A 10,944-nucleotide genomic window follows, 5' to 3' on the forward strand; every position below is an offset into this window, starting at 1 on the left:
CCGTGATTAGGTGGATATGTAGGGCTATTGTCGACGTATTAAATTTGTAGTGGTTGTGTATGTATTGTGTATCATGTATACACAATGGATTCACTAATGAGAAATTCGAAAGATGTGATGTGTATCAATTCATTCATATGCTTTTCACTAGGTATTGTTGATATTTTCAATTTCCAAGAAATATTCATATAAGGTTAATACCAGCGTACTCTTACTCTATAAAGAGTGATCATGACGGTAACGACGGAATAAAAAATAAAAGGTAAAAGGTGAAAGGTTAATTTTGTGGAAATACAAATAATTGATTGATTGATTCGCTGATTAATTGATTGTGTGACGATTGATGGTTGATTTGTTGTGTGGGCCAAGAAATTTAAACGGTTTGTTTTCTTGTGTGTATGTAGGTATGCACGGGATGGGATGGGATGTATAGGGAAGTGTGAGGTTGGAGGTTGGAGGCTTGAGGCTTGAGGGTTATACTTGTATTTGTTGGGTTACTTGGGTTACTTGGGTTATTGAGAATACGAGGCTGATGATCTTGGGGATTGGGAGATGTGAGTTTGGGATTGATGGGATGAGGATGAGGATGAGAATAAGGATGAGAATAAGGATGAGGATGAGGGGATGGTTTAAATGGTGAGGAAGGGGTAGGGAGTAGGAAGTAGAAAAGTGAGATGTATGTATGTATGTATGTATGTATATAATGTTGAGTGTAGGATGTTGGATATGATGATTATTTTATCATTGATGGATGAATAATTTGATTGATATCTGCAGCTGACATCTGACACTTGAATACTAGTGTACCTATCAAATGATGAAGGGATTATCATTACCGTACATACTTCCTTTACTCCTTGGGATGAAGCGAACTGAGACGGAAAGAAAAGAAAGAAAATGCTAAAATTAGAAATTAGGTCTGTCAATCCCGAGGTCATATGAGATAATTACCTGGTTGGGAAGGAAAGGAACGGCCGGGTTTTGAGGGAAACCTTGAAGCCTGTAATTTCAGGTTATGTTGGTATTATTCAAGGTGGTAGTATTATTCAAGGTGTGTATAATTGTATAATTGTATAATAATTATATAATTTACAACTTACAATCTACAACCAGTAAACTTATTACTTACCTCCTATTTACAGAGTACAGAGTAAGTCTAAATGCTAAAATCAGTATCTAAATATTGGAATTATCAATACTCTAATACAAGTTACAGCGTTACTCGGTAATACAAGACCTATTTTATACCTTTTTACAAACTATATAATATATACACACCCATCCATAACTACAGCATTAATTACTTCGGTAATTGAGAAAAACTCCGTATTACCAAAGATAGATCCATCCTTATAATTTTGGTATTACGGAGGAGTAACGTAACACAATCAAATGATTTTCCTCTGTCAAATCAAATTTATCCACAGTGCCACATTCAAAACCGCCTTTCGTCCTTCGCCTTACTTTGTACTCCGTAATAAAAATTTATTTCTCCACATTAAATTTTGGTTTGTTCTCGAATCCATTGATCTGTATGTAAGTAATGTCTTGCTTTTTTGCCTTGAGCCTTGAGCCATGAACCCTTTCTCTCTTCTCCTGGTCAAGGAAACAAAACACTTTCTATCCATCCATCCATCCATCATCAAATTATCCTTTTTCTCTTTTCACATCTCTCGTTTCATGAATTGAATCCATTCCTACTGTACTTTCTACTTTCGTTAAGACTCAATCAATCAATAATCTAAATAATAAGATTATTTTCTATTTTACGAAATAACCAACATTAAATCACAATCAGATTCAGATTCACACTCACATTCATACTCTCACACTTCCATTCCCTCAAACTGATTCCAAAATCAAAGTTTGAGACCATTCATCTATTTGTGACAAATTCACTCACTTCCTTCACCAAGTCATCATTCAATCAATCAATCACTAACACTTCGGATACGAACGGAACAAATACATAGCACTGAAACTGATCACAAGACGACTTTCCCTCCTCGATCTCTTTAAACAAAAATCTTTCGTTTTCTATTACCTGGGAATAACGATCGATTATCTTTAACCATGTATTCCCAGTCATTGAAGTTATTGTCAATATTGACAATAATATTCGCCATCACTCAAGCAACTTGGATTGATCGTGCTATCTTTATTAGACAAACAGATGTGAGTTCTGCTGCCGTGGGCACAGCGGCAGCTGGAGCAGGAGGAGCAGGAGGAAGTAGTGCTGCCACAACTACTGCAGGGAGCGGCGCAGATTCAGATACTACAACCGCAGCAGCAGCAACAACATCAAAATCTACGACTTCAACGACGTCAGCAGCAACTAGCAAAGAGACTAAAGATACTTCCACAACAACTACACCAACCCCGGCCCCCACAACTCCAACTTCAACCACAACTACTGCACCTACAACCACACCAACGAAAACTACAGCATCAACTCCAGTAGTCGTCCCCGAGTCATCATCAACTACAACCGCAGCAGATCAAACAACTGCTGCTGAGACTACCAAAGATGATCAAACAACTAAAACAACTGCGACTTCAACATCTAGCGCCACTACCAAGACTAGCAAAACCAGCAAGACTACTACATCCGAAACTACAACATCCCAATCAACCTCCTATTCCCGCATCACCATCACTCCCCCAGCCACCCCCGTCGTCGTAACCGTCGTCACTACCGCAAGCGGAAGTACATTCACATCTCAATACACGACGTCCTCTACGCCCTCCGCCTACGCCACTACAACCGCCATCCTCACACCCGTCGGATCCTCCTCATCCTCCTCATCCATGTCCACCAAAACCCGAAACACAATCATCGGAGTAGTCGTCGGAATCGGCGGAGCAATCCTTCTTGGAGGTTTATTCATCGTCGCGTGGAGAGTCTGGGGTCGAACAAAGAAGGAAGATGAGAATGATGGTTTGATGGGTGGTTATGATCCGGTTTCTGCGGGTCATGAAATTAAGAATGAAGGTGGTGCTGTGCCGAATCCTTTTCAGACTACCTTGGAGAATTATCATCAACCGGGTAGAGGGAATGTTTCGGCGAATTTTTAGGATAGATTGTTGAGGAAAGAGGGGAGGGGGAGTGTTTATTTTACTTTGATGGGTGGGTGGGAGAGTGTTATGTTTGGTTGGGAAAGGGAAAAGGTGCTTTTTTGTATACACTCATATGCGTATATGCTTATACATATATGTTAGATGAATGGGATTAGTATATTGGTATATTGCGTTTTGTGTTTGTGTATTGGATTGTATTGTATTGCAGCGTATAGCATTACATTATATAATGATGGGAATTAAGGATATAAGATATCAGATAGGAGATTGATAACAGGAAATAGATGATTCGATTATATATTAGCTACATAGGTAGATACTGAAAGGAACGGAAAGGAAAAGGAATTAATTACATTATATTATATTATTTGTGTGACGGAAATCCCTGCTTTCCTCCCACCCTTATTATATAAGAAACCTCAGGTACATTAACCATGTCCACACATGATACGATTACTCGAGATTAGTATGCGATTTAGGTGACCTAAGGATCAGATCCAGACAAGTACTAGGTATCAATGGTTATCGGTAAAGTAAGATCATTGGAGGAATAAATATGACTTCTTTTTGCCTAGCCATTGCGGCTAGGCCATTCATTTGTGTATATATAGAGTAGCTATCCCCATCTACAGGTGCTCTTCACCTGTAGATTCTAAGTTAAATACAATTGCTGGTCTATAAACACCCTTTTGATCACAATTTGAAAGTGATCAAGTCCAGTCAGCTAGTGTGTAAAGCAAAGTAAAAGAAAGTATAAAAGAGTCTGAGAAGAAGAATTTTGATCTTTATTTTTTAATTTTTTATCTTGAGTTTTTACCACTTTGAATATTTATATTCATATTTATATACTTTCTTAATGATAATAATTTTAAATTTTAAATTATATATATTATATAAATTTAAAAGTATTAAATATAAGTAAAAAGAATATATAAATTTTATTATAAATTTTATATATATTAAATTAAATTAAATTAAAATTAAAAGATTTTAAATTTATAAATCTTTATTAAGAATAATTATATAATAAACTTTTATATTTAAAGATTTAATTATATTTTTAATTATATTTTTTCATATTAATTGTTACGTCGGACAGTAACATAGGTCACGTTCTTGATCACATGATCAAGAAACCGACAAATCGAGATCGGTTTTGCGGTGATCGAATTGTCGGGTTTATGTTACGTGACGGTTGTTATCCCACTAGTGGCTCACGTGCACTAGCCCTGTATATAAAGACCTCCTTACTTAGAATCTTCTTAGTTCTTTAGTTTTAGATTCTAAGTAATTGAATTGACTCCGTTTACGACTTTTCCGTCACATTATCTAAAACTCATTTATTCCTACAGCCGGCGACGGCCTCTTGAACAATATCCACATTCTTAATACCTCTGTTGGATAAAATCATCGTTTCCGACTTATAGAGAAGACCTATTCCAGTGGCATTCGATACCGCTGAAGAATGGTAAATACAAGACAGTCGCCTAAGAAGACTGAAAACCCTTTTACGCAAAATCTTTCTACTACCTCTCGTGACCCTTTAATTAGGACCCCACGATTTCTTCGTTCTACTATTCAAGTTGACGCCGAGGAACCTACTTCTTCTACCACTGATTCTGAGAGGAGCTCACCAACTACGCGATTATCGGAACCTTTCGAGTACAGCAATATGCCTCCAAAAAGAACTCCGGTTTCGAAGATCCAAAAGACCGCTGCGTCGCCATCTTCTCAACTATCGGATCTACACGAACATCCGCAATACCAGCTGATGAGAGATGAATTGGAAGCACGCCTCCGTGCGGAGATTATACAAGAATTTGAGGCAGTCAAGGAAAGAGAAGCCCGAAATCGGCCATTACTACAGCAAGGTGCATCCCCAAGTCATACGATTCCAAGCATCGAAAGAGAATCTACCAATCCGGAGAGTTCTGCCCCGCCTTTGGGTAGGAACGTTTCTTTCGCATCTGCACCACCTGTTGCAGACAATCGTTTTAGTACCCCTGTTTCGTCGATCGCTTCTACAAGACCCGACAAGATCCCACTTTTATCTGCAAAGCTAAATACAGGAGTGGAGCCAGATATCTCACCGGAGTTATGGCGAAAGAATATTGAAGTTCGCTTCCAGCAATACAACTATGCATTCAATTCCGAACTGATCCGAATGGCATATGTTATGGACAACGTGGAAGGAACCGCCCGTACTTTCTTGGAGCCTTATTGGCTTCGAGATCTAGCTGCAACTGCAGAAGAGTTAATTGACCTGGTCGTCAATTTCCTTTCCGACCCCTCAAAAGCCGAAAAAGCGAATGATAAGTATCAAGAGCTGGCAATGACTAAGCATGAAGAATTTCGGACGTTTTACCATCAGTTCCGATCTCTGGCTAGCCAAGCTCAGATTCATGATGAGAAAACTCTTCGTATTGATTTACGGAGGAAAGTCCCCCTCCGCCTTCGCTCTTTCGCCGCTAATGATTACCGGAAGACAACCTCTCTGCAAGATTATGTCGATTCCCTAACTCATTTCGATCAAGAGTTTCGTTCCCAAGAAGTTACAACTGGTAAAAGTTTTGGTGCTTACCGCGATCCCCCGGCAGTTCGCTATTCTAAATCCCAAGGAAAAAAGAATAATCAAGAAGAGCATCCAATTAAGCAATCTAGTAGCAATCGCAACACCGACCGTCTACAACCTGATACTCCACCTTCTCAACTCTTTATACCTTCTCGCAGTGGTCATCCAAAAGGTAATAATCCCGATAATCACCGCATCCGTCAAGATAGCGAGAAACCGAATGTAAAGTTCGAACGAAGAGATACTCCTCGTATTAATGAGTTAAACCCTATCGATCACACCGACAACGAAGCCTCTGAAGATGACGAACCACAGCCCTCGAGAGCAAAAGACGACGCCTAGAGAAAGACTCCTTTCTAGGCCAGATCCGAGACATGAGATATTTGGATCTTAGCAAGCTCCTTGGAGGTGAAAGCATGACAATCAAAGCTACCCTCTGTAAGGATGGACTTGCCTATCAAACTCCTATACTCATGGACTCAGGAGCTAATGGCTATGCCTTTATCGATCGTTCTTTTCTTCGTTTTCTTCGCCCTGCGCTTCACTATTTCATTAAACCTCTCCCTAGGTCTATTCCTGTTCGTGGCTATAATGGCCAAGAAGGAGAACCTATTTCCCATTATGTTATTTTCACATTGGTGATTGACCATCGAATTCAATCCTACACTCCTTTTTTAATCACTTCTTTAGGTGCTCACAAGGCTATCCTTGGACGCACCTGGCTCTCTGAACATCGTGTTAAGCTTGATTGCTACAATCGGCGCCTTGATTGGCCATCCAATTACCCACCTACTCCTAGCTACCGTCGCTTAATCTACCTTGATCCTGCTCAAATCAAAACGAATCAGATCAACATAGCACATCAAAACGATATGTATGCTAGAGACCGTAGAATCGACGCCGCCTATCGAAAATACGAACACCGCCGCCAGCAACAGCTCGAAAATCATATTGCTTTTGGCGAAATCACTTGTTGCGAAAACTCTAAATCACTTCCAGTTGCCACTGAAGCTATACCAGCTTCCCTTGGCAATTCACATCAAAAGGATACTGCCATTCGCATACAAGCCATGAACCAAGCATTACACCCAAAACACAATGACTCTTCAGAACCACCACCGTTACCTTTATATACCCCTAGTTGCTTGAAACGAAAAAGAGTGACTCCGCCCCTCATCGATATCGCTGCAATTTCAGGCCCTGCTTTCAATCTCTATGCTAAACGCAAATTAAGTGATGAAATATTCACTACTAGCTTATATGAGATTGATATACTGCTTGCTGAAAAACAAGCTGAGAAGGATACTAACGATCTTCTCGATTCAGTTAAATATAATCGGAAGCTCGCTGCTGCTACCCTCCTCCAGATAGCTTCGATCGATGATGAACCACCAGTGCCTCCTCAATATGCCGACTATGCTGATGTATTCTCAAAAGCCGAATCCAATGTTCTTCCCCCTCACCGCTCCTACGATCACAAAATAATACTCGAAGGAGATGGTGAGAGAGCTCTCAAATACAGCCCTCTTTATAAGATGTCACTTGATGAGCTGGAAGCTGTTAAAGCCTATATACTGGATAATTTGGACAAAGGATTCATCGAGCCTAGCCAGGCCCCTTTCGCTGCTCCTATTCTTTTTGTCAAGAAACCTAATGGAGGATTACGTCTTTGTATCGATTATCGTACCCTTAATGCCCTCACTCGGAAAGATCGATATCCCTTGCCACTTATCGACGAAACTCTGGCTAGGATCACTCATGCTAAGATTTTCACGAAGCTGGATATCCGACAAGCTTTCCATCGCATCAGAATGGACCCCGACTCTGAGGAATTGACCACCTTCCGTACACGATATGGTGCATACAAGATGAAAGTCTTACCTTTTGGTTTAACTAACGGACCTGCAACTTATCAACGTTATATGAACGAAGTCCTTTTCGATTACCTTGATATCTTTTGTACTGCATATCTTGATGATATTCTCATTTACTCTAATGATCCTCTCGAGCATGAATATCAAGTCAAGCTAGTGCTTGAACGTTTGCGTAACGCTGGCCTTCAAGCTGATATCAAGAAATGCGAGTTCAATATCACTAAGACGAAATACCTCGGATTTATCATCTCTACTGAAGGAATTGAGGTAGATCCGGAGAAAGTTGACGTTGTAAGAAGTTGGCAATACCCCTCCACAGTAAGAGGAATACAATCTTTTCTAGGATTTTGTAACTTTTACCGCCGGTTCATAAAAAGATATGGTGTTATTGCGAAACCATTGGTGGATTTAACCCGTGCGAATGTACCCTTTCGATTTGATTCCTCTTGTGCTTACGCTTTTGATACACTCAAGGCTGCACTCACCTCAGCACCGCTTCTACAACACTACGATCCTGAACTAGAATGCATGCTCGAAACAGATGCTTCTGATGGTGTGGTAGCTTGTGTGCTATCTCAGAAACACGGAGAAGACTGGTTGCCTGTAGCCTATTATTCGAAAACTATGGCACCAGCTGAATTGAACTACGAGGTTCATGACAAGGAGATGCTAGCGATCATTAAAGGATTCAAGAACTGGCGTGCTGAGCTCACTAGCACCCCGCACCAGATCCGCGTTTTCACTGATCACAAAGCATTAGAATACTTTATGACTTCGAAGACCCTCAATGCTCGTCAAGCCCGATGGGCTGAGCTCTTGGCCGACTACAACTTTATCATCGCATACCGCCCTGGCAAGGATAACCCTCTTGCTGATGCCCTTACAAGGCGGGATAACGAACTCGATGATCAAAATCGCACCAAGAAAGCCAATCGTCTTCAACAGCTCATAAAGGATAATCAGTTTGACCCTCGTATCCTAACAGACGAACTACGCCTTGATACTACTTCCGAAAAGCTAGTGGATGCTATCGATCTTGCACCTATAGCTCCCGACCTTAGTATTGTAGCACGAGTTCTTCAGGCAAATCGCAATTCAAAATCATTACAACCTCTTCGTATTCAAGCAAGCAAAGGTGACCCTCACTTCACCCTCGATGAAGGATTACTGCTCTACCAGGACCGATTAATCGTCCCTGACACCGACAACCTGCGCACTCTTCTTATTCGCGAAGTGCATGATCAAGTGTTTACAGCGCACCCAAGTGTGAACAAAACGATCGTTATGTTAAGCCGTCGTTACTATTGGCGAGGCATAAGCGCTTATGTAAAGCAATACATTCGCAACTGTCATATGTGTCGACGTTCTAAGGTTCCAAGAGATAAGATCCCCGGACTCCTTCATCCACTCCCTGCCCCCACTCGTCCCTGGGAACATGTTACGATGGACTATTGTAGCTTCAATAAGGATAAGCATGGATATGATAATATATTAGTCATTATTGATCGTTTCAGCAAACAAGCTATTACTATACCCTGCAGGAACACAATCATCACCAAGGAAATGGCTCAGCTTTATATATATCACATTTATCGCTACTTTGGTCCTCCCCTTACTATGCTCTCAGATCGAGGCTCCGTCTTCATTTCAACGTTTTGGAAAGAGTTCAACACTATTCTAGGAACACAGATCAAGCTCAGTTCAACTGATCATCCTCAAACCGATGGCCAAACAGAGATCTATAATCAGTATTTGACACAACGGCTACGCCCCTTTGTCGATTACTACCAAACTAATTGGTCAGATTTGTTACCTATGATGGATTATGCTCAACTTACTCTTCCACATGATTCCCTTGGAGGCCTTACCCCCTTCGAAGTTGTTCATGGATTTCCCCCTAGAGATCTATGGGATTGGCGAATACAGTCTACCGAACCTAAAGACAAGATTAATATCGAAGAAGCTCGCTCATTAGCTCGAAGTCTTCACGATGCTCAAGCATTAGCTCGTCGACAAATCATTCTATCCCAGGAACGAATGACTAATCAAGCTAATAAGCATCGTCGAGAAGTCGATTTCGATGTTGGTAACAAGGTTTGGTTGGATACCCGGTATTACACAACTCAGCGTCCCTCTAGAAAGCTAGACAACCCAGTTTCAGGACCCTTCAAGATTCTCGAAAAGAAAGGTCATTCCTATCGGCTGGAGCTACCTAGCTCAATGAAGATTCATGATACCTTCCCGCCCGAAAAGCTCCGCAAAGCAGCTGACGACCCGCTTCCTGGCCAGCACACTGATCCTAGCCCCCCAATCAATATTAGTGGTGAAGAAGAGTGGGAAGTTGACGATATACTTGCGTCTAGAAGCTGGCACAAACAAGTAAGGTATCGAGTATCCTGGCTCAATCATGATCCGGATCCTACATTCTACCCTGCCTCAAACTTTATGTATGCACCTCATAAGCTGCGTGAATTTCACCTAGCACACCCAACTCAGTTTGGCCCCCCAGCACTACTTATGGAGTGGATTAAGATGTATGAGGAAGGAAGGGATGATTATGATGAGCTAGCCGACAATAAAGCGATGGATGAAAGCTCGAGGGCGAGCTTTTTCAGAAGGGGGGGGTGATGTTACGTGACGGTTGTTATCCCACTAGTGGCTCACGTGCACTAGCCCTGTATATAAAGACCTCCTTACTTAGAATCTTCTTAGTTCTTTAGTTTTAGATTCTAAGTAATTGAATTGACTCCGTTTACGACTTTTCCGTCACAGTTTATAGCCATCGGTTTTTTAACGAGGCACGAAGGTCTATATAATCAAGATAGATTTCCGTTGTATAGAGCTTCGTGCTCAAGATCAATCATTTAGTATACTCTACTATTAGTTACGAATTGCATTATTGTCATTACTTTAAGTCCCTGTTTGACGCCTAGTTATAAACCACCTCGAGAGCCTAGAGCACTTCCACATGATCTAGACGGCAAACCTCGTAACATTAATTTATCATCAAGAATTATAAAAATTATTATAAATTAATAAATTTTGATATAAAAATATAAGAGTAATATTTTTTTTAAAAAAAAAAGAGGGGTTTGGAAGAAGAATATTTATTTGATTTAAGCACTAGGTATTGTATTGTATTATATTTTGATGTATAAAGTTGTGAGTTATGTTGTAAGAATTGAAATTGAAATCAACCTCGGAATTGGAATTAGGAATTAGATTGAAGGGTAGAATTAGAGTTATGTTAGAGTTAGAAGTAGAGCTCTTTAATGATTCATTCCTAAGCTGTCAGCTTTAGCTATTAGCTAGCTATTAGTTGAAGCTGTTGTTTGAGTTCAGAGCTGTTAGTAGCTAGGTAGAAGTTGTCACTAGCTAGCTAGTAGCTCGGTTGTTGAGTAACCTTACCTATCTGTGCCT

At 40.6% G+C, this 10,944-nt stretch overlaps 3 protein-coding genes across 3 annotated transcripts; all 3 read left to right on the forward strand.

Annotated features, from left to right (window-relative positions):
- Positions 1–2,073: 2,073 nt before the first annotated feature.
- SS1G_03378 (predicted protein) lies at positions 2,074–3,075 on the forward strand (the record flags this gene model as incomplete). Its single annotated transcript, XM_001595239.1, has 1 exon — positions 2,074–3,075. One exon carries the CDS (start codon positions 2,074–2,076, stop codon positions 3,073–3,075), a length of 1,002 nt encoding a protein of 333 aa, XP_001595289.1.
- A 1,468-nt stretch (positions 3,076–4,543) lies between these two features.
- SS1G_03379 (predicted protein) lies at positions 4,544–5,992 on the forward strand (the record flags this gene model as incomplete). The annotated part of the gene is made up of 1 exon (XM_001595240.1): positions 4,544–5,992. The coding sequence occupies one exon, from the start codon at positions 4,544–4,546 to the stop codon at positions 5,990–5,992; it is 1,449 nt and encodes a 482-aa protein (XP_001595290.1).
- Positions 5,993–6,748: 756 nt separating this feature from the next.
- On the forward strand, positions 6,749–10,152 carry SS1G_03380 (hypothetical protein; the record flags this gene model as incomplete). Its single annotated transcript, XM_001595241.1, has 3 exons — positions 6,749–6,770; positions 6,977–7,815; positions 7,999–10,152. The coding sequence occupies 3 exons, from the start codon at positions 6,749–6,751 to the stop codon at positions 10,150–10,152; spliced, it is 3,015 nt and encodes a 1,004-aa protein (XP_001595291.1).
- Between the last annotated feature and the right edge of the window lie 792 nt (positions 10,153–10,944).

The sequence above is a fragment of the Sclerotinia sclerotiorum genome, genomic scaffold (genome assembly GCF_000146945.2).
Source record: "Sclerotinia sclerotiorum 1980 UF-70 scaffold_4 genomic scaffold, whole genome shotgun sequence".
In the NCBI taxonomy this organism is placed as follows: domain Eukaryota; kingdom Fungi; phylum Ascomycota; class Leotiomycetes; order Helotiales; family Sclerotiniaceae; genus Sclerotinia; species Sclerotinia sclerotiorum.